Source organism: Acipenser ruthenus, chromosome 20, assembly GCF_902713425.1.
Source record: "Acipenser ruthenus chromosome 20, fAciRut3.2 maternal haplotype, whole genome shotgun sequence".
In the NCBI taxonomy this organism is placed as follows: Eukaryota; Metazoa; Chordata; class Actinopteri; order Acipenseriformes; family Acipenseridae; genus Acipenser; species Acipenser ruthenus.
In genome coordinates, this window is record NC_081208.1 from 29,366,868 (window position 1) to 29,394,802 (window position 27,935).

At 41.3% G+C, this 27,935-nt stretch overlaps 2 protein-coding genes across 5 annotated transcripts; both read right to left on the reverse strand.

Moving 5' to 3' along the window:
- Positions 1 to 154: 154 nt before the first annotated feature.
- Positions 155 to 18,621, reverse strand: LOC117425711 (enhancer of mRNA-decapping protein 4-like). Of its 3 annotated transcripts, XM_034042918.3 has the most exons (30): positions 18,457 to 18,621; positions 17,623 to 17,934; positions 16,590 to 16,746; positions 15,974 to 16,085; positions 15,770 to 15,869; positions 14,930 to 15,116; positions 14,604 to 14,751; positions 14,217 to 14,321; positions 13,830 to 13,939; positions 13,316 to 13,399; positions 12,922 to 13,017; positions 12,689 to 12,788; positions 12,389 to 12,569; positions 11,901 to 11,967; positions 11,547 to 11,638; positions 10,718 to 10,914; positions 10,484 to 10,575; positions 9,606 to 9,744; positions 7,940 to 8,418; positions 7,668 to 7,769; positions 6,901 to 7,041; positions 6,731 to 6,764; positions 6,320 to 6,500; positions 5,417 to 5,572; positions 4,695 to 4,810; positions 4,171 to 4,336; positions 3,734 to 3,920; positions 3,355 to 3,574; positions 2,792 to 2,955; positions 155 to 2,240 (listed from the first exon to the last, which is right to left on the reverse strand). In XM_034042918.3, the coding sequence occupies exons 2-30, from the start codon at positions 17,705 to 17,707 to the stop codon at positions 2,048 to 2,050; spliced, it is 4,191 nt and encodes a 1,396-aa protein (XP_033898809.3). In that variant the 5' UTR covers positions 17,708 to 17,934; positions 18,457 to 18,621; the 3' UTR covers positions 155 to 2,047. The 3 variants fall into 3 exon arrangements, with proteins under 3 accessions (XP_033898809.3, XP_058849837.1, XP_033898810.3); XM_058993854.1 differs by lacking the exon at positions 17,623 to 17,934; XM_034042919.3 differs by lacking the exon at positions 18,457 to 18,621 and having other exon boundaries at positions 10,484 to 10,572; positions 17,623 to 18,443.
- A 990-nt stretch (positions 18,622 to 19,611) lies between these two features.
- On the reverse strand, positions 19,612 to 27,618 carry LOC117425349 (nuclear transport factor 2). Of its 2 annotated transcripts, none has more exons than XM_034042210.3 (5): positions 27,461 to 27,618; positions 24,885 to 25,006; positions 23,718 to 23,789; positions 23,063 to 23,161; positions 19,612 to 21,486 (listed from the first exon to the last, which is right to left on the reverse strand). In XM_034042210.3, exons 2-5 carry the CDS (start codon positions 24,981 to 24,983, stop codon positions 21,373 to 21,375), a joined length of 384 nt encoding a protein of 127 aa, XP_033898101.1. In that variant the 5' UTR covers positions 24,984 to 25,006; positions 27,461 to 27,618; the 3' UTR covers positions 19,612 to 21,372. The 2 variants fall into 2 exon arrangements, with proteins under 2 accessions (XP_033898101.1, XP_058849838.1); XM_058993855.1 differs by lacking the exon at positions 27,461 to 27,618 and adding an exon at positions 26,768 to 26,914.
- Between the last annotated feature and the right edge of the window lie 317 nt (positions 27,619 to 27,935).

Genomic DNA, 27,935 nt, shown 5'->3' on the forward strand with positions numbered 1-27,935 from the left:
CAAATCTATTGGGAATATAAGCAAACGTTATTGATTGAAATAAAAACTATTTCATAAAACTTTAAAAGTGACCTAGTTTAACCCTTACAATTAACATCCTTCAAGCTTTGTTCCCTCCATATCTCCCTTTGATTTGATTTTAACACCAGACACGTTTAGGATTTACAAAGGCACTTTTTTATATAATAATAAAAATAAAAAAAACACAACCACACAAGGACCTATCACTTTGCTCAGGTTATAACACACATCTCCATTAAGGCTTTAGCACAATAATAATACAAAAAGAAACTCCAATTTAATGACAGAACATGTTAGTTTTAGTGTCTTTTAGTATTGCTAAATTTCAGCACTATTAGGAGGTGGTTAACAGTTATGGATGACAGAATAATAAAACAAACAGTTATACTTTGGACAGCGCATGGACCAATTTTTTTTTTTCTTCATCCCTAGGCACAAAAGAGATTCTATAAAAAACAATAACATCTTAAGTCAGCCAATCAAGGATGTCTGATAAGTCTTACATTTCTATCTATGAATAAAGGAAAATAAGAAGGCAGGACAAAATTACCATTTTGATTTTAAAAGATATTTTAAAAACTGGAACAGAACAAAAGCACCAGGATTTCAGGTTGGTCTCTGCTGCAATCAGGAAACTTGCAACTAAAAATAATGCTGCTGGCTGGGGTAGGAGGAGAATTGCCAGCGCTCTCAATTACCGCAGTACACAAGATACGAAAGGAAAAAAGGTAGGAATCTCCGCATGATTCAGGCACCTGGGTGAAAGACCATCTGTTGTAACAGACACTAATACTCCAGAAGACTTGCTAAAGTATTTAAAAATGCCAGACTGAACCAATAGTATGGACTGATTATAAAAGGAACAGTAAATTTAAGGTTTTTACAAATTTTACAATACGACTACAAAGCAGGGCTACGATTAGAAAATGCAGACAAAAGCCCTCCACAGTGGACCTCTGCCCCAGGAATTTACATACAACCATGTTACATCACACTGCATGTCTGCACTAGCAAGCTTAAGAGATTTTACATGCAGTCACTATGACAAATGCAATTTACATCCTAGTTTTCCTGTGATTAACAGCAAGGCCACACATACAGCCTCCTAATGTACAGGATTTGGACTGCCAGAGTCCACCCAAGCGCTCTAAAGCAAACAGGTTTAAACATTAGGTACTTCATATAAATTTGAAGGATGGGACACAACACTGTCATCTACCCAATGGATGTTTTAAGAAAACTCTGGTCCTGCAAGCCTACTGATTATTCATTCAATAGCCACACAGAACTGCCACCTGGTGTCTGCCCAAAGCACTACAGCTGAAACAGTAGATGCTTTTATTAGCCTCCTCTCTGGCCAAAGAAAACAAGGAAAAGGAAGCCAGCCAGGACCTCCAGTATCAGTATGTTTAAACTACCAGCAACCCTTCAAATCACAACACTGACACTTCACATGCAGACTGGGTATAAATCATCCTCTTAAATAAAAAAGCTTTGGAGCATACGCCACTGTAATGTACTTGAAACAGAATATTGTGCCACTGCTATCAGAGGAAGAAACTGGAGCCAGTCTGAGAAGTCAAATGAAATGAGACATACAAAGTGATTTTAAACCAAAACTGCACCCGAATTGACATTTTCCTTACACTGCACAAAAGGCAACCCTTCTTCTCTTTGCAATGACAGGTGCAATCTTTCTTTTCTACTTTCACCTGAAGAGACCTCCAAGGTCTTGAAAGCTTGTGATTTAATACTTTAGTTAGTCCAATAAAAGGTATCACCTCTCCTCTCTTTGTAATGCAAGACTGCTTTTAAAGTACTGCAACTTGAGAATCAAATGTGAAAGGTCTTTTATTCTGTGTGTATTTCGAGGGTTTAAAAAAAAAAAAAAAAAAAAGTCACAGGGATTACATTTCCTCCATTTAGGTTTGCTACAGCTATGGGTTACTGCAAAGCGTGCCCTGTCTCCAGTGTTTGTGTCTAGCAGTGCTGTTCCTGCAGACGGAGAGGGTGCTGTTCCCTTGGTTTAGCTCATGCCATGGTTGATGAGTCCCTGCAGCATCATCATGAGCCGCCGTGCCCGCTTGCTCAGCGCATTGTGTGGGTCTGCCTGCAGGAACTGGAACAGCTTCTGTCGGACCTGGCTGAGGACGGAACTCATGTGGTCTCGAGTGACCGGGTCACCGTGGTCCAGGTTCATCACTGCGTCCTCCAGGTAACTGCAAGATACCCCCCAAAAAAACACAGTAATGCAGGCTGAAAATACACTCATATGACAGGGACAAATAAATGCACGTTTTTTTTTGTACCAGATGGTACTGTATTATGCATTACAACAATTCCAATTTCTTATCTGCAGACCAATCTAATACCATAAATAACCATCAGAATGTTAATCTGCAGGCTTAAGAGCCATTAACCTTTATAAACATGACATCAAATCTTTTTTCTAATTTATCTTAAACAGGAAGGCTTTGCGCAAAAAAAAAAAGGATACGTTTTAAAAAATAAAATAAAATAAAACAAAACAAAACAAAACAAAACAAAAGGATCCATCTGGTAGCAGTAGCTTGGTTAAGGATGTAAGGCACTACACTATAACAGAGGCATTCTGTGCCTGACAAAGACTTATTACTACTCTATTGTTGTTTGTCATTTGCACAGCATGATAACTTAATACTGGTGAAACCAATCTCTATTACAAGAGAGCCATGGGACCTGTATTTCAGCACCACATTACAGAGATGAATGCAACCCAAGAACAACATACCTGATTTTGAGTTCAGTCCTGGTAGCCAGATTAGTAGAGAGTTGCTGAATGAGTGACAGCAGCACAGGCTGGATAAGTGGACAGGGGTTCTGTCCAAAAACCTGCTGGGAGTTCACCGTCTCACACACGTAGAGAACCAGGTTCAGGTCAGCAGCAGACAGTGCCTGTTCAGAGGGACATTCACAAAGGGTTACTATGTGTCCATATCCAACAATCTGGGCTGCAGTCTACATGTCAAGGCATTGCAAAGCCACCCACAACAGTTAGCAAGAACAACATACAGCATGTCGACCTAGAACTGATGGAAAGGCGTCTTCTTATCCTTGATAAATCTGTGTTTTCATATCAAGAATAGTAACCAAGTCAAACATGCATTCAAATCCACTCATGCTGGGGTTACAGGGACCATTGTACACAACAAATACTAAATTATGAACATCAAAGAACATGCCACGCATCAGGGTGATACCAAACCCAATCTGGTAGACAGGTCCTTCAAGTGTATTTCCGATATTAGAAAGCGTACAGCTGCAAGAGCAGCTTGAACCCGATGTTACACCCACCTGCTGGAAAGCCTGGTTGAGCTGCCCTTGCTGCAGCAGCTGGAGGATGTTAGCCTGTTGGGTCTGGTAGTCAAGATGCGAGGACGGGATAGGCGTCCCAGCAGCTGAGCGCATAGCCTGCATGATACTGGTGGTGACTGCAGCTTGCTGCTCCTTCATGGCCATGCTCACCTCACCCTTCACAATGCGCTGGACCTGGGTCAAGATGGAGTCCTGCAGGCTGAGAACACAGGACCAGAAAAAAATAAATCCATCAAGAATTCAATATCGTAAGAAACCCGACAGGGCAAAACTACTTGGGTATTTTACCTAGAACATGTTGGATTTATAGACCAATTAAAACATTTAATGCAGCTGCATTACTTCAACATCAACTCACTTTCCAACTGTGATGTGCAGCTGGTGCTGCACTTCGGAGCGCATGCTGGCTGTGATATTGGAAGGCAGCTGGTCCGTGGTGTTCTGGAAAGTGTCGATCATCTGCTGTAGCTGCACCATCATAGGGTCCCGAACCTCATGCTCCTGTAACTTCCTGTTTTTCAGATGGCTTTCAAGCTGCTGGATATCTATGTGAAACAGACAAAAAAAAAAAAAAAAAAAAGTAAAACACACTAAACATCTATTCACCATTATCCCTAGGGTTAGCAGCTGTACAGTTCGAGCAAGCTGAAAGTTATTCAACTTGATTAACATTTAAAATAAAATTGTTTCATTTTAAAAGAGGAGCCAGGGCTGAGGGGCTCAACTTTCAAAGTCTACAACATTTAGAATAGGCCAATATCCAAGTCTAATAAGCATCAGTCACATACTACTTACATTCCTGCGTTCCACTCTTAAAGCTGTCATTGATTTGCTGGAACATGGACTGGCAGCCCTTCTCGAAGACTGGTAACACTATGCTCTGGAAAGCCTCCTTGTATGCTGCCTGGATGGGTCCCTGTAACGCGTCTGCTGCCGCTCTCCCAATGGCATCTGTAGTGTTCTTTAGAAAGAAATGGCTTAAATAAGCAAGATGTATATATATATCAATGCTGGCCACACAACAGCTGCAGATGTGAACTAGATCTTAAATAACAAACACACTTTAAATAAAGAGCTGGGCTTCATATCCTAGTTGTAGTTCTGCAGTAGCAAAAACAGGATGATTGATTTCCCTTCTGTACTTCATCTTTCATACACGTTACAGTCAGCACGACAATTCCAGTTGTGTGTCCTGCATAATGACACCCTTTACTAGACCTGGGGGGGGGATCCCAGATGGATATATCACTGTTTGAAAACACACACAATCATTTGATGAATCAGGATTGTGAGTTACAGTCTTTAAGCCACAACCTTACCTTTGACTTCACCATTTTAGTTATGTTCTCCTTCAGTGTTCCCTCCACTGCGGTGAGTTTAGCTGCAATTGTGTTGCTCAGTTGACCTGTGACTGGCTCCAGACTCTTGGATACAGCTGTAAAAAAAAAAAAAAAGACAGACTACTTGCATGACAGAAATACTACAAAACTCAGCAGTGTTTATTCAAAATCTGTTGAGACTGAAAACCCTCATCTACTCAGTTCCACCATAAATTCTTTATAGTCACCTGTGAGTAAAGTGGGGGATATTGGGACGCACTTCACGCTTCTCTCCATAACTATCTATAATCGTACGAGGAAAGTTACATAACAGAAAAACAATCCTGCTTGCAGTAAGGCATACCTCTGAACTGCAGTTATGTATACTTCATGTACCTTATTGCACATTCAAAAACATTCTGCACCACTCCAACAGATTTGCACTGCAATTACATAATAAAGTAGATTTGCTTTGGCATCTAAATCAGTGGATATTTGGATGGATGGTGATAAAGAAATAAAATACTCCACAAAAGAAATGGGAGATGGGAGATGAACCAATTGATAAACAGCTTTCTGCACTCCTACTTCAGTAACTGACAAACATCCCAAAATGAGTATTGGGATCCATCACTGTGGTAGGTAAGAGACCAGGGGGTATTTAATGCAGGTAGTATTTTATACATGTGTCTCGTCTAACCACATCCAGGTCAGAGACTCACACTGAGGTATGGTCTTCTTCATCTCGTCCCGGACGGTCTTGTCCAGCCTGTTGGACAGGGTGTTGGAGACAGACTGCGACAGCTGCTGAGACAACTGCTCCTGGAACTGTCTGTTGTGGTCGTGCCCATCGGCCAGGATCCGCTCCATTCTCCTTTCTATGAAGGAGTACCAGTCAAGGAACATAAAAACTAAAAAACGCAAACACATTGGAATTCTCATACTACTACAAGAATTCTGCACTTCAAAAACTAAATTTCCAAAAAATTCCCACAAAATACAATGAGATAACTTTCACAAAGAAATGTAATGTATGTGTTTAATGTTTTACACTAGGGGATGCTTTTGAGTTTTGTTTGAATTGCTGACCAAAATAAAATAAAAAAACTGCTTTTATCAAATCACGGTTTGCCTGCATTTTGAATTAAATTAGGGTAGGTGTCCAACTACCCTAATAAGGCACAGCTACTGTCAATTAGTGAAGTCTGCTTTTCAAAGGCAAGACTGGATAGCACGTCGGCTCAGAGGCATACAAAGGCTCAAAAAGGACTTTTATGGTAAAAGTTAAAAGCCTTTGATACAGGATGCATGTAAAATGTGTCAGTCTTTAAAAAGCCATGTTTAATAGAGGAAGCCACACTACAAAGCACACAGCAGCTGTCCAATAAGCTTATATGAAGTGGTTTCGTGTCACATAAGCAAGTGATAACATCAGACCATTTGGTAAATCACTCTGGCCAGTCAACACAAATCCAAAATCAGGTTAATGGCAGCCCCCCCGATACGGGAAGTTGTGTTTTTGCTTGTTCTTCCCCTTTTTAGCAAGTGACCTCCGAATGAATTTGTGACACCACGTCTCTTCTATGGGTTTAGTTACTAATTTGTTGTTGCCGTGTGAAGGATACGTTCCTGTTCCTGCTGGGTGATCATCACTCGCTCCACGTGGCCCATGATGGAGCTCTGGACAGCGTCCATGTGGTTGGTGAGCCTCTGCATCAGCTCCAGCTGGCTCTGCCTCAGCTCCGAGATCTCCCTCTGCTGACAGCGCACCAGGGACAGCAGCTCCTCCTGTAGCTCAGTGTTCATCTGCAAAGGCAGGCCCTTCCGGTCAGAAACACTGTTTATATCAAAAGGTTCCTGACCTATCCACATGTTCAACAGTATGCATATTCATCCATCAATCAATCAATTCAATAACAGTTTTCACTTTTTGAAAAGATCATTACTACACTTTTTTTGGTGTGTTGGGATTTTTTTTTTTTTCTTAAAATGCATTTTGTTTATTATAAAAACAGTGTAGCTGAAAAATGACCTACCTGATGATCAGATGACCTTGCCTGAGCAACATCCCTAATGAAATAAAACAAAAACACAAATCAACAAAGTCAATTAGGGTGGGGGTATTGCTGCACAAAGTTACATTGAATACCCTTCCAGATAGAACATCTACATTGTGTATTTTATGTAATGCACGCTGAATACCTACCCCTCCTCCTTTTTGCTCTTTCTCTTTAATTTTGGGGAACCCCTTGGAGAGGATTTCCATTCCACAGGTAGCCTGTGGGTGGATTTGGAACCATAGTTTCCTAAGGAGGATGCAAGGCTTGCAACTTCATCATCATGATCACTGTAAATGGAAGAAAGACAAAAAAAAAAAATAATAAATCAAGACACATGTTTTAATAGAAACAGGATACCACCTGAGAAATCTACAAGCAGTAAAAAAGCATAAATGTGAAATGTTTAAAATATTAAAAAACAGCATGCGGGGGCTCCCGAGTGGCGCATCCGGCAAAGACACTGCATGGAGTGCAGGAATGCGCCCTATAGCCTGGAGGTCGCCGTTAAGATTCCAGGTTATTCCACTGCCAACCGGTTGGCCAGTGTGTCCTCGGCTAACCGCAGACCAGCAACCCCTGTAGACTGGCCAGGTGCCTGCTGTAAGCTACCCAGAGCTGTGTGGTCCTCCGACGCTGTAGCTCTGAGGTAGCTGCATGGCGGGCCCGCAGAGTGAAAAGAAGCGGACGGCTGACCGCACATGTTTTGGAGGACGCGTGTGTCCGTCTTCATCTCTCCCGAATCAGCGCGGGGGTGGCAGCAGGGGGGGGGTTGAAAAATAATTGGACATTTCAAATTGGGGAAAATACAATAAAAATTACGATTCCAAATTTAAAAAAAAAATAAAACACACACACACACAATAGCATGCTGTGTTAGAGCTCGGCTGGTGTCCTTGGATTAGGTATCTGTTACCTCTGCTCTGCGCTGGCATCCTGACTGTCATGCTGGGGGAGTTGGTAGGTGTGTCTGTGGAATGGGGAAGGCTTGTGCTTTTCATTCACATCCTCACGCGAGCTGCAGAAAAGTAGTAAAGATACTTTGTAAAAGCAGGTTGCACAAATGAGTTAGAGTATTTCATGGAAACTCTTGGAAAACAGTATAAGGACCAACTCCAATCCCTACCTCACTAAAAACAGGTGTAGAAAAAATCATTTTTAAAAAGTATACTGCGGAGTGCTGCTCACCTGTCAATCAGGCTGTTCCTGGTCTCCCTGGTAATATCAGGGGCAGCAGGCCAAGGCTGGCTCCCGCTGTTGTCTGCTGCAGCTGTAGCCGCTGCGCTCTCCTGCGAGAGAGCCGTCTCCAGGAGGGAGGGGGTGCTGGACAACCGCTCCGCCTCCCCGGAGCCCATGTCCAGGGAGTGGTGGCTGTGCTCAGAGTTGTGCCGGTTCCTGGGGGAGAGGAGGTGCAGGGCCGAGGCAGCAGAGGCCATGCTGTCCGAGTGGAGGGTAGGCTCCAGGACTTCGGCAGGCAGGCCTCCCGAAGCAGCAAGTCCACGCTGCAGGGTCTCGGAGGCGATCTCAGGGATATCCTGGGACATGGCCGTGGAGGCAGAGGAAATGACGTCGGGAGAGCGCTCGCGGGTTGGAGAGGCCTGGGGCATCAGGAGGGGTTCAATGGACTGCAGGTCCAGGGAGAGGGGAGGGTTAGCTGGGGGAATCACCTAGAGAGAGAAAGGTACAAAACCACAAAAGGAGGTACATTTAACCCGAAACTAAAGTTCTTCAAAAACTGGAATACAAAGAAACAAAGGACCAATTATCCAGAATTTCAGCAAACATATCCCAAATACATTTCAGGTTTTTGTAGGTCATATTGCAGACAAATGGATATTCTCAGTAATGAGTTTAAGTCTACTAATGCGTAGTAATTAAAATCAAGATAAATTTACTCAGTATGCAAATGCGGAGACACCGGTAATCACCAATTAAATCAAGGTAACCTACTCAGTCTGGCCGACACAGGCGGCAGTGATTGACCCCTCTACTTCAAAAACAGTGTCTAGGCCCTGATATGACTTGCCAATCAGAAACTCTCTGGTCCTCCCCTTTGTTCTGAAAATCCCTTTAAAAGACAAGAGTTTTAGCAACTTAATTACAGCCCCTTCAAGATGACTGCCAAGTTGTAGTAAGGTGTACAACTACTCAAGCGGTCCTTCGAAACGGCTGCAAAGTAGTCGCGTTGGTGTGGCATGCACTCTGGTTCCCTTAAGACGTCCTGCTAGACATACAACGGAACGTACGCGCAAGCATCAAGCTAATGCTTAACCGGGCATGAGATATACAGTAAAATATTTACACGTGTGTGACTAGATAACAGGTATCTTACAGGTAGGTTCCTGGTATATAATGCCTGTGTAACAACCTAGATTTATAAACTTAAATTATTGTTTTCAGAAAGCGATACTAAAAATGGGTTTATACATTATAATAAAATGCGGTTATTGATTAAGAATATTAACTGCCTACTATAGCACCCACATTTTCAAAAATACAAGAGCACTTGGGGTCCAGTATTATAAGGAGTATGATCGCTAGATATTTACTTAATGAAAAGTATTGACTTGTAGATACATCTCCGATTCCGTATTTGATTTATGATTTAATCAAATGCTAGAATAATAAACTAGGACCTGCAGGCCAGACTACAGACATATTGAGTTAGTGTAATTAATTATGCAGCATACCCTTAAAAGGGGAGCAGTATGAAATAGGTCTTGATACAAATTACACAGAGTACACAGTTCACTGTGATCTTTTGCAATTACAGATTTTATGTTGCCACATTTATTGCTAATTCCTTACAATAAAACCCAACGAGCTGTGGGTATTCTCCTAGACGCATAAATACCTGGACAGTTTTGGAAGGCAGCTGGTCAGCAAGTCCGGGGATTAGTATAGAGTTGTTTCGAGGGCTGCCCTGCATGCCAGTGCTGTTACTGAGAGTCATGCTGCTATCCAGGGAAAGTTTTGTCATTTCTTCACCAGTCCTGTAACATAGGATGCAACACAATAGGTTCTTCAAGCTATGGGAAATAAAAACTACTACCTAAGCAAGTTAAATGCATTTCTGTACACTTTTATATGAAATGCTGTAAAACGTATTACAAACAGTAAAATGCTTTTGTAAAACTGTAAAATGTTTTACAGTTATGCTATCATACACATGTTTAATGGAGTACACCTGGTAATATTATGCTTTTGGTGTTATTCAGAATAATACATAATATTAAGTGGTGCAATCTTGGTAACCCTTAAATGATAAAATCAATGCAAGATAGCACCACTAGTTCAAGTAAACATTTGGCAAAAAAAAAAAAAAAAAAGAATGAATATTGTACATATAGTTCTTATATGACTCTTCCTTAAAAATAAGGTTAGAAATTATAAGGGGTACTTTTGCCAGAACCATTATGGATTTAAACATTTCCTAAATGCTACCTCGATGTACTGGGCTTTTATTACACATCTGCTGCTATTAAAAACAGAAATGTATATATATTAATTACACACACACAAACATTAAATAGCAAAGAGCCTATACTAGCAGGCCAATCAGACCTCATATTCCAGGTTGATTTATAGATTATGGGAAAATAGGAAAAGGTGTAGTGACATCTAAAAAGGCAGGTGAGCTTGAGATGTCTGAACCGAAACCTTATTTAAAATCAGCTGCAATTTCTACAAGCAGATTTTTTCAGGGTTTTTAAACAGCACTGCACCACCTACCTGGACATTACACTGTCGCTGATACAACTGCTGCTCATTCCGGTTACTGCGGTCAGGGTGCTAACACTGCTGCCGGGAGAGGCCGATATCTGCTGACCCAAAACAGAATCATAACAGGGAGTTAATTGCACATGTATAAGCCAAATCAAATCTTAAATTAAAATTTGTAAATTACTGGCTGATCCTCATCATCATGGATCAACAGAAGACAGATAAGATCTTGGGCGCAGGTACCTGCTGTGCTGAAGCGCTGGGAGTCATGAACGCATCTGGAGTCATGAGTTTGGGTTTAAAGTCGCTGGTAGCAGACAGGAAGTCAGCTGGAGCGGGCAGGTCGGATATCCTGCGGAGGTCATGCGGAGAGCCACGGCCCGACTCCTTGTCTGAGCCCAACCCTTCCATGCTCACGTCTGTCAGGCGGTCTGCAAAACCTGAAACAATAACAACTAATTAGCCATATCCCAGTTCCTCTTTTTAATAAATCAGTGAATCCTGTCCCAAGCACTGGTATGTGTCTGTTGCCTTGCATCACACTTGGCTGGCATGACCGGAGTTCCACCTTACTGACACTGGATCAACAACTGGAGGCTTTTTTTATTTTACGTAAAAAGACCTATAAGAAAGCAAGTCAAGAAAATAAACTTTTTGGCTTGCATCTTCTTCAATGTAATCTACACTACCTTGCTGTGCAGCAATCTGCTATCAAGGACGAATCGACATTCACTGAGCTTGGTGAATTCTCCGTGTCCTAGTACTCAAATGCAAGCGCTTCTCAATCTGCAATACTAGGGCCTTGGGGGGGGGGGGGGGGGGGGGGGCACTCTTAAACTGTGCTATCTTGGTCTTTCTGGTAGAATCCAAATTTTCCCCAAAGGGGCTTGGTTTCACATAACTTTTTTAATGTAGTTTATTAAAGCACTGGAACACAAGTCTCTTTACACAGAGTTGTGTGATGAATATCCTACAGAACTACATTTCATTCACATTATATATATATATAAAATGCTCCAATGAAAGTGATACTAGGTCAAGCCCTTTATTCAGTTAGAACTAAGAAACTCACTGAAGTCCTCGTGTGAGCCAGAGGGAGGCAGACACGTGGAATTCCCAGAACTCAGGTGAGGCTGAAACCAGATCTGCACGTCTTGGAGTGACCTGGATTATTGAAAGAGAAGCACACAGTTTAAGGATTGCACACATCTGGTAGAGTGTACGGTGTTTGCTGGGGTTCCAGTCAACAGGCTTATATTGGTTCACTGTATTCCCTCAGGTGCAGCACACGCCCAAATAAAGAACACCAGTACAATACTGATTACATACTGGAAGAAAAAAACAGTTGCAACACAAAGTTATGGGTTTAAATAATAAAAATGTACGCAACCCATATGAGGATTGCTTTTTTAATTTTAATGCTTACTTTGTGTGCACACAGTATAATTTTATCTGGACTCCTGCTTTGGATTCCACAGGACCTTGGCTTCCTTCTGCAATGAAAAAAATAATATGCAATAATTTTCAAAAGGCATGTACCTCCCAGCTGCTGAACTATGAATCTGGACTTCCTGCAGCATGCTATGATGCCTTGAACCAGAACAGACAGCAACTGCACAAAGGGTTTATTGTGACTGCTAGGGGAGGGACTTCCTAGTGTATACTACATTGGGCGAGTCCTAAATATACAAAAGTCAAAAAGCCTTGGGCGTGCCAGTAGTCTGAGATTGAGGACTTTGTCCAATGTAAAAAACCATCATGGAATAGCCTTATAGTATAAAAGCTGTGATACACCTTCCTGTTGGGGGGGGCGGGGGGGTTGGGTCAGCGACAGCCGAGAGTCATGAATGTCGAGGAGTCCGATCGGCTGGAATTTACACACCTGGTGAAGTAGCGCTCTATGGCTGTGCTTACCCGCAGTCATGCTCTCGCTCTCCTCCTCGGCTGGCAGGACCTCGGTGTGTCTCTGGCGGCTGCGGCTCACATCCTGGATACCGAAACTCAGCACAGGGTGGGTGAGCAGGAACTCCGAGATGGCGGTGAAGCTGGCTCTGCCCTTCTCCTGGTCCTGCAGCAGCTCCATTACATACAGCACCTGCAACAGACATGCACTGGGATCAGCAAGGGGACAAGCATACATACACCTTCCCATACACCTTGCTCTCAGCAATCACCTGTTTATCATACAAGACACACTCGACTTAACACACTTACTTTCCTCTGTACATCAGTCAGAATCAGGTATTCAGCAGAAAGGTCCAAACTGGCTTTCAGACTAGGAAGAACACTGGAGTTAAAAGGATCCGGTGAAAATCTGAAAACACAAAAATAAATAAATAAAATACTTTCAAAACTATGTGTGTAATATATGTTAACAGTAGCAGCGAAGACATTATGTAGTGTTTTAGATCCTGCAACCTCAATACAGAGTAAACAGTGCCCCCTACCGGATAGTTTGCAAGCAGGTCCAGGACACAGTGCACCACACCTTCAGCTCCTGGTTCTGATCTGCACCCGTGATCAGGAATCTCCAGAATGGAACTCTAGTGGCAGGAACACAGTTTAACAAAAGGGGTTAAAAATAACAATTAAAAACAAACAGTACTCTATTCCTAACATTCAAATATTCAGTTCAGGTAGGCTCGTAATGCTTTATGGCATCCGAGTATTCTGCTGAATTCTTGGCTGCAGATTCAAAATTGAGACACAAGTTCCAGACCAATAAAACATATATATATCTTGACTCAAAGGTTTACAACTTCCCAAACCACAGTGGACTTTATCCAGAAACAAAACTGCATCACGCTGCATTAACATACAAAAAAAAAAAAAAGTACTTACTCAGGGTCTTGCTTCTTGTGATTGTCACAAAACAGCAGGCAAGACAGTGGTTTACCATTGTGGGGTTTCCAGTCATGAAGGCATCTACTCAAACAGAAAACCTAGTTTACGATTGTTTTGCTTATTTTACTACAATAGTAGAGTGAATACACCGAATACTCTAAAACAGACGGCTTGCCATGGAAATCCACATTCCAGTCACTATTCAAAGACATCATTTGAAATATTGTAGATGTAAATGCCACATAGCACACCTGATTTGTTATTTTTATATCATATATTCAAATTAAATAAATACAATGTGCAATGGACTTTTTTTAGTTAAACAATAATTGAACCTAAAGGAGAAGCAACTATGCTAGTCAGAGGCAGCTCAAATTATTAGAACAGTTACTGTGAGCCTTCAAATAACAATTAAAGAAAGCCTAACAGATATTTGCAGAAATGTAAAAGAATGACTGCATGAAAGTGGGGATAAGTCACTGCAAAATGATTCATTTGCTTGTTAAATTACCTCGGTTGATCCTGTCCTTCAATGTAGATCTGCCAGAATTTGACGCATCCATCATGACTGGCTGAGGCAAGGACTGTCCCGTCAGGTGACAAGGCACCTTCACTGATACGCTGAGGAGAAATACAGAGCGCTGCTGAAGCATATGCACACTTTAAAAACAAATTGCATTTACTCCCCTACACAATCGAAATGCCTTTTGGCTAAAATAAATCAAATACATTAAAAAACAAAAACAAAAAAAAACACACCTTCAGCAATTACCAAATTAATCTGAGACTTCAATTTGTGTGTCAATAAACAAAACATTTGCTTAAATGTCAAGTCATTTCCTCCAACCCCACCCCACGCATACATCTGGAAGACTACTTAAAAGATTTTGTTCCTTACTGCGTTGTGTCCTTTGACAGTGATAAAGCCTTCTTTGAAATCAGTTGCTTCCATGGGCCACGAGCTGTTGTTGCTTCTAATGATTTCCAAATCCCAAACTTCAGCCTAGGCAGAGATACAAAAACAAGGGAGTTAGGAAATCACACAAATCTCCTTTCTTGGTTTAAAAACAAAAAAGCACCACATCAAATAAAAATAGTAGTACATGAAGAGTTGACGGAATCAAAAAATCATAGTTATATATATAAAATTGGATCCTGACAGAGCTAAAATGAAGAAAAATGTATATAAAATCTCTCAATACTGCTTGAACAAGAAGCTGAAACGATAGGGGTGCCAGAGCACTGGAGCATTATCTGGGTAAAACTAATGAGTCCTGAAGAATACCCTGTCCTCATGCAGCAAGGCCAGAGTCTGACATCCATCTTCTGCATTTTCCTCGTTCTCCTCTGGTATGAAAGGGCACCAAATGATCCTCCTGTTACCGTTCAATGGGGTGCTCTCCGGCCTAGTGACGTGAACGATAATCTCATCTCTGTGATAAGAGTTAAGAATAAAGACAGAAGACACGCACACAAGCAGAACAATACCTGGTATAGCAACATCGCATGAACGAGAAAGGCGCAATGCATTCATACAGAAGTATGTGTTACATCATTCATGGAAACTTCCCAACAGCATAATATGTAAAGGCTAATGCTGGAATAGGATACTGTATTTTTCCATTTTCCTCAGTTAGCTGCCACACAAACAGGTTTCCAGCCTCATCCACGCAGGCCAGCTGATTAGAGTTGAGATGAGCGAAGGCCAGGTCTGTCACTCCGCCAGTGAACCCCTTCAGAAGAGTGCGCTCTGCAGTGCCTATGTTCAGCACACGGATCATAGCAATGCTGTTTGCACCTTCCACAGGGTGAAAAACACACAGAAGCAAATCAGAAAAAAATAAAACAAAGTTAAGCAATTTTGAAATGTTGGAAAGAACTACTTTACCAAAGATTTGTAGAGGAAATAAAACACATATTATAAATCACTGCTGTTTGAGTCATTCAAGATTTTACTATGCACTTAAGTCATATCTGAGACTTAATAGTTATTGGTGGTTAGGCTCTGAGTAAAAACCTACAGCAGAAAAAACTCAAACCACAATGTAAACCATGGGAGTCTTATTTCCATGAGTGTTCTAGTAAAAAAGGCACACAACTGAACGTATTGCTTTATGTGTCTTAGGGAAATGCTCGTCTTGCAAGTGGTTACAGTATTGTACACAGCTACAGTACACAATATATGGTTGGTGAATGTAATGCTGCTGCAGCTGTCCTAAATAACAACAAGTCTGCTGTCAGCACGACTAAGAACATATGTCTACATACTTCCTGTTTACGAAATACGAGAAATGGTAACCAAGCAACAAGGCAAAGTGTTGTACATGACTCAAATATTTGACTTTAGCTTTCATAACTGGCCTTATTACACCATCTAGATGCCTCCCAACTGTGCTGCAACTGAAAGCCAGGGACAAAAGGGTCCTAGAAAAAACAGGTCATGGTTCTCACCTCTGATAGCGTATGCGAGATAGGAGTTGGATACAGCTATCAGGTTCCCATAGTAGTACTTGTGCTCCCAATCATACTTTGCCACTGGCTGTATTTTTACCTGTAATAGAATGAAACATCATGAAGTTTATGCATTCAAAAACAAAAGCCTTGTCTCTTGAAAAGTTAAATGTCATATGCTCCCTACACAGTCAGTGCGTTTACCTTGTTACTGCCTCTGGCCTTGCTGTTGATGCTGGAGTCGTGGCTTGCCACTATTTCCACATCTCTGGCAGATATAATGATGCAGGTGGAGCTGTCCTCTCCAGAGAGGCAGCTATAGAAAATAGAGATAAAGAGAGAGAGAACCAATAAAGCAGACTGTTAAAGATCACATTGTATTCACATTACCAGAATGATTGAGTAATATCCAGGGCACATCTAATAATTGTACATTAGCCAATTTAAAAACCAACAGGTAATTCTATAGAAGGGTGTTTAAGAATACAAGAGAACTAAATGCTAACTACACCATATCACTACAGGCTTTAACTGTCCAGATTGCTAACACCTGAGACTTTAGTAACTCAACCAGGTACTGTAGGCACATGGTAGAGAACCAGTCATATCAGGTTGGGAAATGAACAGTTCATTGAATTTTCAACACTTTAACAAGTATTATTATTTATATAATTGTAATTATTTAACTACACATGTATTTTAATTAAATTAGTCTTTTGGCTGAGGTCACATGAAAAAGTCTATATTATTATTTTGCAACTGGGGTCTAATTTTAAATTCCCCCAACCTGGAAAAAGAACCCACATGAAGCCCATCTTACATGGTTTGTTTCTCCTGCATGTTCATGTCCTCTAGGATATGGATAGACATCTCCGACATGGCCCCTCTGTCGCCCCCTGCTATGAGATCTGCTCCCATGAAGCCATTGAGTTCTCCGTTGAAAGACGTCGACTTCTTTTGGGATTCACTTGAGTTATCTGGAAAATGTTTTATATAAGTCCAGAACATAGTCGTTGGTCACTGTGCAAATGAGATGTGTTAGGCAAAAAAACAACAACTGCGCACTCCATTGGTCAGAACAACTCGATTCATCACCGGCCAAGCGGTTTTTCAATAAAATACGACACATTTTCCTCCCAGTTGTGTTTTTTGGACTGACCCCATAAAAACTGAAGCAGGCCTATAAGCTCGAATACTGCTATCGCGTTTATTTTTTTATGCAATTATACGAAAGCGTTGGAGTTTATTGTTAACGTGTTGCCAATAGCATAGTGAAAATGGGATAAGGCGAGTATCGAAGCAACACGTCAAGCAACGAAACGTTTGGATTTGCATAACGAGTTGTCAGTACACGTCAAAAGCTCACGACAAAACAAAATAACTACTTTCAACGTCTACGTGCCCAGTTTATATAATCAATAACGTTCAAATAACTATAACATTTTAAACCACTAAACAGAACTTAATTTTGCATTTACTACGCACCTGACCTATCAAATAAAAGCCAAACCGGCTGCATGCGTAATAATAATAATAATAATAATAATAATAATAACAACAACAATAAACTATAGAGTGAATACGTAACTATCAATGTAACTATCCCATTATATAAAACTTGACTTCCCCAAAGTCAATCTTGTATTTCTGTCGTTAAGTGTAGGCTTTGTTACTAAAAACAGGCCCAACAAGGTCATTTTCAGCTTGCATCCCGCTAAAAGTATCATTCAAAGGCTTTAATATCACTTTTGATGTCTACTTCTTCAGCCTCACCACATCCATCCCATCTTCTGCGGCCTAGTGCCCATGGCGCCACCCGGCCTCTCCGGGTAACCCCCTCCCTGTCTCCTCACCGCTATGCCCGGGCCGGTCCAGCTTCAAGATGTCCCGAAGGTGTTGGGTTGCATCCTCGATATCTATGTTGGCGTTGGAAGCCATGGCGGAAGGCGGAATGGGCAGTTCGGGGGCGGAAAATCGGATATTTGTCTCTTTGCGTGTGTGTTTCAATACGCTGTGGTTGCTTCTGCTTGCCCCTGCCGTTTTCTCGCTTTCTGTTTACCGACAAACCAGCAACCGCCTCAGCTTCCGGTCTGCGCTGTCTCAAACTCCTTCCCCAGAACCACGGGAATATAAATCTTACCTCTCTTGAGTACCTACTTCTCAACCTGTTTAAGAGAGTCACAGAGACTGGCGTTGTTACCTGTATTATACAAACACCTTAAATCGTGTGTTTATTTTAATTGAACCAACCCACCCTCAAAGCATGTCATCATACACCAAGTTACAAAAAAAGATTGATTTACCTTACCCTGAACATGATAACGTTTACACCTTGGTGCCCAGTCACCCGTTACTTGACACTAAAATTAAGGGATTTATATCGGAAACATGGCGTCTATTATTATTATTATTATTATTATTATTATATTAATCTGCGGGCATCTGTCATTACATAACTCATTTTTTTTTTAATAAAGTCTAGCAATTTTATCAGAGGTATACTACCTTACAAGAACGGAAAATATACCACACGAGGGCAGTGTGTAGTCGAGTACAAGCTACTGAAAAGTCGTATTACATCCATCCCCTCCAGACCACCTTCTGATTTTGAAAGCACCCCTGAATAATATACACCGGTTTTTATTTTGTCATGTTGCATGCTTCAGCTTTAGGGCTTCAAGAACTACCTTTGCCTCCATATTCACATTTTTTTCAAATTTTACAAAGCCGCCTGGATCTGCAATCCCTCTTACTGAAAGCTATGAACGACAGCTTCAACGTCATTTTATATCTATTTTGAGTCCTGCTGTTCCAATACCGATTTTTCAATGAACATTGTTGGTGACTTGTTTTTTTTTTTTTCAAACGTAACTACTGTACATTCCTTACATGGTTAATTATATACCGTGAACGCAGATCACGGTTTTCACGGTTCTTATAGCCGATTGGCTGAGCTAGGTTTAATTTAACAAGGCAAATGAGATAATGAACTCCTTCGGGGTATGGACGGAGGTTTAATTAAACGATCAAGAACATTGGTTGGTCTGGAAGGGCCGTGTCTGGCCACCCCTGCATTCTGATATTCCAGTCTACATGCTCTGCATGTGTGGCCATGGCACACTGTTTTATTGATATCTTTGGCTTGGCAGGTGTTTTGCTTGTTACTTACGTACCTGGTTACCCAGAGGAATACTGCTAGGACCACATACAGTACTCTTCTCCAGCACCATACATTCTTTGTGATGACCCTGCAGATCAGTATCCCAGACGTGGTATTCCATTTCCATCCACACACTGCTAATTCATGTATGTTTTCATCAGTCCATCACATGCAAAAGCCCTGCCTTACAGGTGCCAGAGCTGGGAACATAATGGAGGATCTCATATCTGTTTCCACTTCTCCCCCACGTGTTGCTGTTGTTAGGCTTGTGTCTAAGGGGCCCCAGCTTTGCAGATTAACTGTTTAATATCCAATTATGTGTTTTCTGTTGTTTCTGCTTACTTACTAACTCTTACAGCAACAACAAAAAAAAAAAACACACACAAAATGAGTCACACAATTTGTCTTTGCAGAAGCAATTTTGCTGGAATAGTAAGTAAGCATGGTACAGGTTCAGAAAAGGAAGCGCATAATAGGTCATCAAACAAGTAATAAATGAAATGCAAGATGTAGATAAGAAAAAAAAAACATTACCTAGCTAAAAGATTTGTGTACCACGATGCTTCATCCACTAGACGTGAAGCCAATGAACCCATTTTACATGAACAGTTAGTGTCATCCTTGTGTGAAGGATTTATTGCATACTGGATCAACATGGGAAAGAAAAAGCTGTAACAACGGCTTCATTTCAGCATTTTAATAACCGTGCTGAACGTAAACCAACACAATTATGCAACAGACCATTAACAAACACACCTTTCTCATCTAAATGATTTCTTTGCCTTTGAGAAGATTCCTGCAGCATGTCCACGAACACAAGACCTAAAGCTACTAGGGTTGAATACAGAATGGGAAGCTATGGAAGCAGAGACACAATATAAAACCTCCAAGGGGATTTGCATTGGCGTTCGTAACGTAACCCTTTATCGCTCTGTCAGACAGCGTGTATGATAGTACACCCAGTCAGAGAAACCACATGAGATTTAGCAGCACACCAGATATGAGTTATGTGCACCCTAAATCTTCTGAACAGAAACTTTGCGTAGTCCATTTTAAAAATCACTACCTTTATGGAAAGCTGTGTTCCATTATATAATGGGTCGACATTAAAAATAAGAATAATTTAAATCTTCACGAAGACATGGCCATTGTAAGAAATAACAACTGGTGCCAGTCTGCTAACTTCTTAAAGGCAAGCACTTTACCGCCACAGAGCTGTAGAGACACAAACCAAGCCTAGGGGTTTAAGACGCATGGAGAACCAGTTTAGGGTATCTCCAGGCTCATGCTTCCTTCCCTTAATCCAACAAATTTCCACCCCAGCATCAGGAAAAAAAAAAAAAAAAAGTGTGACGAGAACCGAAAAACGTGTCACGATCTCAGTCCCTAACATGTGGGACCTAGGAGCAGAGAACTGACTGCATGGGGTCGACCTAACATTGTGTAAAATCTGAAATGGGGGGGAAAAAAAAAAAAACTGTCAAACGTGAGTAACACAAATTCATAACCTGCATCAAGCAGTTGACTGTTACAAATGCAGCATTTTTTTTTTTTTTTTTTTTTTTTTAAGCTTTTAACACCAAGCGGAAAATAAATAGAAGCAATAACTGGAAAACGAATTCAATCACTGTATAAATTATAGCACTCTGTCAATTGTTTCCAAAAACATGGGTTGCTTTCCCCCTTAGAAACTGCTGCTGCAACCAGAGTCCTTTTTTTTCTCTCAAAAATAACATCCGTCCGCTATGGCTTCACGGCAAAGAGCAATCAGAAACGGTCACTGAGCCCGGTTTTATACAGCCGTCCGTGCTCGTGACTGCAGGATGGATGCATGTCGATTGTCTGAAGGCGTTATTATGGCTTGCTAACCAGAGTCTTCAATAACTGTCGCTAAGGGAGAAAGGGGGCTAAAATAACCTCAACAGAATTCTGCGAAAAATAAGTTAAATTGCAAGCGCAGGAACAAATAAAAAATAAAAAAAGAATTCCATTATTAAGAAAATGTCAAGGTTTTATTGTGTATCGTGGCTTTTGTAATTATGTCAAATTTACGGTTCACGTCGACTACAGGTAGCTGATGCACTGGTTCTTTGGATCGCTAGAGCAACCGGTCAGTACACTGAAAACCAAAAAATAAAAACCTGGTATTACTTTATTCTCTAAGGCATGCTGGTAACAACACACGACTGGAAAAATAAAGAGGGGGAGAAAGGCGGGGTGCGTTATACTGGCATCGTCAAATGCAGCTAATCTAGCTTCCAAACATCATGCACAACAGTTGAGGATTTCCCACAGACTGCAGCGATTCAGCAAAGTAAAAGAGGTCGCGGATTTCTGCGTTTTTTTGTGTATGATATTTGGAAACCCGTAGAGGTGGTTAGTCTCAGAAGAGAGGCGTGGATGGACATGGGGGTTTCCTTCCCCCCTTTCTCCCACACTGCCCTTAGCCGAAGTTGTGCAGTGCAAGCCGGAACATATCGTTGGTGCACACCCAGGCATCGTTGATGTTCTTCAGGAGGAACATCTGGTGGAATCCCATGATGGGGTCATCATCAGCCTGCAAGAGAAAAGGACATGAAAATTAGGCTGAACCTTACATTAAAAAAAAAAAAAAATCCTTAACAAAAAGGGTTAGGCGATCATACCAAGAAATGCATATTCCACCTTGCATCTTTAATTTAGCTCTGATTTAGGCACTGGGAATTTCTTAGAGGCTTGTTACATGCGTAATATGATTAGATTTTCTTTTGGTAATCATTCCAAAAGACCCAAGTTGCCTGATAATCATAGTTTTTGTTGTACGCAGCAATATTTCCTCGCGAGACAATGTAGTGAAGCAATTAGATCCTCCTCAAATAATAATAATAATAATAATAATTCCGCAACAATTATTGACGACATCTGATTTTTGGGGGTATTTCGCTATAGCTGGTTCTTAGTAGTGGAAAACAACCCTAACAACCCTACATGGAGGCAATTGACTTTCATCATGTTTGCTTCTCTTGTGTTACTACCTTGCTCAATCTAGGAAGACCCATTTACCTACTATCATCGGACAAGAATGCTGCACCCTACCACACTCCTGCCAAGTCTGGCACAGCTCATCTGGCGCTCCCAGCAAGACAACACATCACATCCAAAGAAATGTCATTGTACTGTTATGCAGCTATAAAACTATAAAAGCAACATTTGCCACAGCTACAGCTACTAAAAAAACAAGAACATGTGCAGAAGTTTTAAAAGTAGAGGTAAGAAAAGCATACTTTTTTTTTTTTTTTTTCCCCTCTGCATTTAATTCCCCTTTGTAAGCAACTCTACCGACAAGCAGTGAAGGCCGACTGTCTGAGAGGAAGAGTTGTGCATTTTTTAAGTAGTTAAAGGCCAGCTTGACAAATTTCTTACATGGACTTGGTAATTAGAACTGCAATGCGGCTTTCATTCAACCCATTTCACTGCTGTTGTCATGGTTTGAGGCTTGCGTCCTTTTTCCTCATACTGCTTCCTTGTATGTACAGAATCCAGTCCAGTAAGTCTTGTTAGCCACCAAAACTTTTGGCTTGTGAAACAGCCTCCAGTTACTATGCTGGTGTTAAACAAACAGGACATAAAGTACCAGTAAACGAAACAAACTGTCCGACCCAAAGAAGAGTAGCATTCATAGATCGTTGATGACCTTGTCCAAGGATGGAAATAAGACTCCCATTCCCTAGAAGTCTGATCCATTCCCGGTTTTACTATGTTTTAAAAAGATTCACCAAAACCTGTTACCTATACACTGTGGCTATTCAAGCTCATAATAAAACCTGGAACGGGTGAACTGCTATGCAATAGGAGTCTTATTTCCAACCCTGTAGTCCTAGGCTTCTCAGACAGTTTTGTAGAAAAGTTTTAACAAACCCTGGATCTGGTCCAGTGATAACCGCGGCGGTTCTAGTGTTAACGTGGTCATTTTTGTGGCACATATGTAGAATATTGGCATTAGGTTTGAGTACTCAATTTTTAACGCTGGAGTACTCGAGCACTAAATTAGTCGAAATTCCCAGCCCTGGTGACAATACACTTGACGCGGATAAAGTGAAACTGACATTGAACAGTTATTTAACAGATAAGAGATCTGAGTTGACAGAACTTACTTTAAGTTGTCCTACTACCATACTCAATATACAGCTGTCTGGTGTGGGTTGGTGGTCTTGTGCGGTTATGCTGTGTGCAATCTTCTGAAAGGGAAGGCTCTGTAATAAACACAAAACAGAGAAATGATTACTCAACCTGCTGTACACTTTACTGATGTTTCTTACAGTGTGCTGCAGTTACTCACAGGTGGTAGAGAAAGCCAATTTGTACTCTAGTCCTGCCTTTTCTCTCACTAGATAGCAGTGTTTATATAGAATCCTTTATTGAGGTACATTTTAAGATGCTGTTGTTTAAGTAGAAATTGGATCAAAAACATGCATTTTAATGTCTGTAGTTTTCGTTAGCTCCCCCCCCCCACACAGTTCAAAGCAGACAGTAATAAGTTTTAAAGCTGAGGTCTCAGGTGGTTAACTTCGTAACTGGATTCTTTTGAATGTTATCATTTTGAATAGTGTTAATCTGCTTTGCTTTTCAATTTAAAATGTATGTTCATTAAAGTAATGTTGCTTTATGTAAATGGGATTTGTTTGTTTTGTTCCAGAACTCTATTATTTGCAGAGACGATAAGTTGTTCCACATAAGTTACCAGGCTTTGACAATAACCCCTAAGCGTGCTGAGTGTTAATCAAGTAACTTCACTTCCCTACAACTTACAGAGAGTTTCTCCACAATAGCTGCTTTTCCTTGGAATTGCTGTCCTTCCCAAGTAAGGCATGATGCGTCAATCTGAAAGGGGGGGGGGGGCAGAGACACATTTCAGAGACGAGAAACAAACCCAGCAATGGAAATTCACCCTGTGTGCCGTGAGTGAGAGAGAGAAACACAAAACAGCGAGTGACACTGCACTGCCACCACCCACCCACCCCCTGGTCAGTGTGTGCATCACAGGCAGGGCAGCAATGCAGAGAAGTGTGAGATATACCTAGGATACTGCAGGAAAGACTGTGAGGAGGAGATAAACAAATCATACAAAATAATACATCTAGCAAGTCTATGCAAAAGGTACTTTCAGAACACCACAGTAATTAAAGCTGTATACATGGTACCTACATGAAGTAGAAATGTTAAGTGGGGTCCACACAGCAACTCTGTAAATCAACGTTCATGAATACATTAGTGAGCATTCCTTCAGGACACATGAAGAACATGTAGGTTAGACGGAGAAACATTTAAGACATTAAAAAAAAAGGCACTGTGGAGAAATCTGTAGACGTATCAAGGGCTTCTGTACCTAGTGGACATGCGGATGGATTCTGAAATCACAGCTGTTTACAGGTAGACGTTCACTAGAGCAGACAGTTCTCTCCTAACCACATAACAACATGTGGTCATCAGGTCCCAGATAGACTCGGTGTTACTCACCGTTGCCACATTCAAGTAGTAAAATAATCAAGGCTTCAAAATCTATTTTCTACTTCTTATAAACATGAGCAGCATTTTCACTGCTCCCCCTTCTCTTGCATTAGATATTTAACCAATACAATGTTAGAGATCCAAAGAGAAAACAAATAAATAAAGCCAAACTGCTGCTAGAGTAGGTGACGCTGTCCAGACTGCAGCTGGACCAATGGAGCAGGTGCTGAACCACAATCAAAGGAAATAAGGAGCCAGGAAGCAAAAGTACTAGCGATTTTTAATCTGTAACGTTGTATTTGAAATAATCTTCAAATCACAAAATTAAAACATGTAAGAAACAAAACAAAGAAGATTGGAACTCAAGAAAAGAGGGGCCAGTGATAATGCCAGCAAGAGGGAAGAATTTCTGGTTAAACCCTTGTTTAAATCGCTCCTTTGTGAGGAACATGAGTGTGGTGCACTCACATATATTGCTCCTAGTTGAGTCCTGTCTGTGTCAAACAATTGGTAGTAATGCTGCACAAAGCTGGATCCTATCTGCTCCCAGATCGGCTTGTCACCCATTCTGATTCACCCAGCAACAGGCACTGCAGAGAAACAGAGATCCACCGTTAATACTGCAATGTTAAAACCTAGCCTGAATACAGTGCTATGGGTTAGAGGAGTCAGATTCAGTTTAATCTCCTAAATTTAGACTGGAGCATATCTGAAATGTTGGCAAGCACTCGTACAACCCATAAGAAGCACTAACAGTATACATGTGTATAAGACTATTTATTACAACAAGGTGGCAATGGCTGTGAATACATTTGGGGGTCACTTTTGACCCTAATATATACGAATATTGCCAAGATGTCCTTTTTTCATGTTAGGAATATCGCCTGGCTACGCCCTGTTCTCTCAATTGGCCGAGCACCACCAGGGGGGAGGAAGGGCTAGGTCGGCCAGGGTGCATCATCAGAATTCATCATAAATGATTTTCCTGTGCTAACTAAGGTAGTCTGTTTATCCTGCTGTTTATAAATAGAGTATGAAGGAATGCTGTACTTTATGAGCACTTGACACTGTATTTAGCTGGTGGGAAGCAGGGAATTAGCTCAGCATACCAGCAGGCATACAGAAAGCAGACTGGGTGTGGACAGAGTTGCACAGTCAGTTATTTCACACAGGGGGAACAATAAGGCAAGCAGACAGTAGCAAATATCCCCTTTCCTATGTCGATTGCTCAAACAACCCCAATATAAAAATGCATGTTTCACTTTCCTGTTCCGTTCTGGAAAGGGCAGGGACCCTGCTGTAGATTAGGTTAAATCTCCGAATTGGTGAGTTTACCTATTTGCAAGCAAGAAAATAGCACAAGCAACACCTCTCACAGGCTTCCCTGAAGGACTACTCAATAATTGTGCCTTTTATCTTTGTAACTGTGTTACCAATGTTCATGCACAGACACTAAAACTAGCGTTGGGACGATCACTGCACATGACTTGGCGTCATCATCATGGTCGTGGTAATAATGAAATGTCACAAACAGATCTAGCCTTTCCTTCTAACAGCAGCTGGCTGCACAGACTCATTTCTACAATCCAGCGCTGCCACATACATACTAGCTGTGTCTCCGAAGGTGCTTCTGTCCCACCCACCTGAAACCAAAAACGAACCGACTGCAAAGGATGCGACTCCCTTCAAAACTAGATTATGAATGAAATGAAGCAATTCCTGTTCATCAGCACAGGTAGAAGTAATAATACAAATAGGACTTGCATTACTAATGATTATGTGCAGTATCTGTAAATACTAATAACTGATCTTGCATTGGTGTGTGTGTGTGTGTATATATATTATATATATATATATATATATATATATATATATATATATATATGTGTGTGTGTAATGATGTGCTGGTAGTTTAAATTTTAAAGTACCTTATACTGAAAGAATTGAAAGAACTTACTGCAGAAAGTCAACTTTGAAAGTCAAGCTTTGGATTACGAAGCATCACAAAAGCCACACTGCTTAACACTACTGTGTGGCAGCAGGCATTTTTTTGTCCCCTAAAACCTAACCATTAAAAACTATCTGATGCCCTCAGGACATTTTCTAGTGGATATTCCTTTGTGCTGCTCCCTTCCGACTTAACAGTAACACCACAAGCGTTGTACAGCCTTGGCACAGTCACCCATCCTTAATGAGAGGAATCTGGAAGATTCCCCCAAAAGCCCTGCAATCGACAAACACCACGCTTGGTACTTGTTACAGCTGAACCCATATTAGAAAAAGAGTAACTATTGACAAATAAACTTTCGGTTTTCATTTGCGCAGCTTTTGACTGTTTTGTGCATACTTACCCTGAGTCTACAATAAAAACGTCGATTCGTGCGTGTAGATATTAGCTAACCGATAATGTAATTTTAGACACACAAAAAAAGCACAACTCTTGCCAACTAATTGACACTTATTTTGTGTGGGCGTGTTTCGGTTATCCAGTCTTCCCCCGGTCGCTGTTTGAATCTGTCAATTCTCCTAGCAGGCGGTTAATATTATGCTACTTTGTACGCAACTGACAGCGTAACATGACGGAGCGAGGCTTGATCCTAAGGAACAATAGACGAAGCATGCATAACATAGCAAGTGTCTCCAATGTATGTGGTACGTTTTTGTCTCTATTGTTTTGTGCTGAAGGAAAATTATAAAAAGCATTTAGGCCCTTCCAGCAACACGTGTGCAGTTCGTGCCTTGCTAAAAATACTCCATTCCCGAAGCAGACTGTCTCCCAGAGTGTGTAGTGGGTGTCAAAGCTGGGGCTCTCGGAGATATGAAAGTGAAGTCTCTCTCTCTCTCTCTCTCACACACACACACAGTATAAAGGCGTGTCTGAACACTTCTTGCTAACCGCGGCGTGTAAATAATGATATATTCTCCCGTTCCCAGGAAAACAGCCAAAGTAATTAACCCTAAACATGTATATCCAGTTCTCTCAGACCTTGTTTTTTTTAATGGAAGGCGTCGGTGTTTGTTATGAGTTGGTGGTAACAACTTACCCAACGCCTTCACCAGCTTCCCCTGATTCCCAGTTATGGCGATCAGTGTGATCGGCCGCGAGCCGACCCACCTCCCTGCAGCGCATGCCCGTACCCTCCAACAAACCGCGCCTTGTGCATGCCGGGACTTGTAGTTTTTAAGGGAGTCGAACAGGCGCGCTAAGTTGCAAGTCTTTCTGTTTGGTTTGGGGAGAACAGATTCTAAAAAACTACATTTCCATAAACGCAAAGCGCTGAGAGACAGCGAGGCTCAGTGTTTTCTGAACTTCAGCTGAGTGGAGCAGTGGTACTCAGCTCTCGAGATCAATTTCAGTCCTGGTCTTTATTCCAAGCAGGTCCTAAACGAGTTAATTGCCTCTCAGCAGCATCAATGAACGTCCCACAATCATTTTCAATTTTACACGCAAGTACAATTCACTACATTTGTTCATAATTTAGTCTCTGATTGTCCGGTTTGTGTTAATAGGGACACACG

What these genes read in the sequence shown, in the direction of transcription:
- LOC117425349 (XM_034042210.3), bottom strand. Translation starts at nt 24,983, where the DNA reads ATGGGTGACAAGCCGATCTGGGAGCAGATAGGATCCAGCTTTGTGCAG. An exon ending in CTCAACTAGGAGCAATATAT is followed by an intron (nt 23,790 to 24,884) that starts GTGAGTGCACCA and finishes CCCCCCTTTCAG; the next exon opens with ATTGACGCATCATGCCTTAC. An exon ending in CTATTGTGGAGAAACTCTCT is followed by an intron (nt 23,162 to 23,717) that starts GTAAGTTGTAGG and finishes TGTTTATTACAG; the next exon opens with AGCCTTCCCTTTCAGAAGAT.
- LOC117425711 (XM_034042918.3), bottom strand. Translation starts at nt 17,707, where the DNA reads ATGGCTTCCAACGCCAACATAGATATCGAGGATGCAACCCAACACCTT. An exon ending in AGGCCAGAGGCAGTAACAAG is followed by an intron (nt 15,870 to 15,973) that starts GTAAACGCACTG and finishes ATTCTATTACAG; the next exon opens with GTAAAAATACAGCCAGTGGC. An exon ending in CACAAGAAGCAAGACCCTGA is followed by an intron (nt 13,018 to 13,315) that starts GTAAGTACTTTT and finishes TCCTGCCACTAG; the next exon opens with AGTTCCATTCTGGAGATTCC.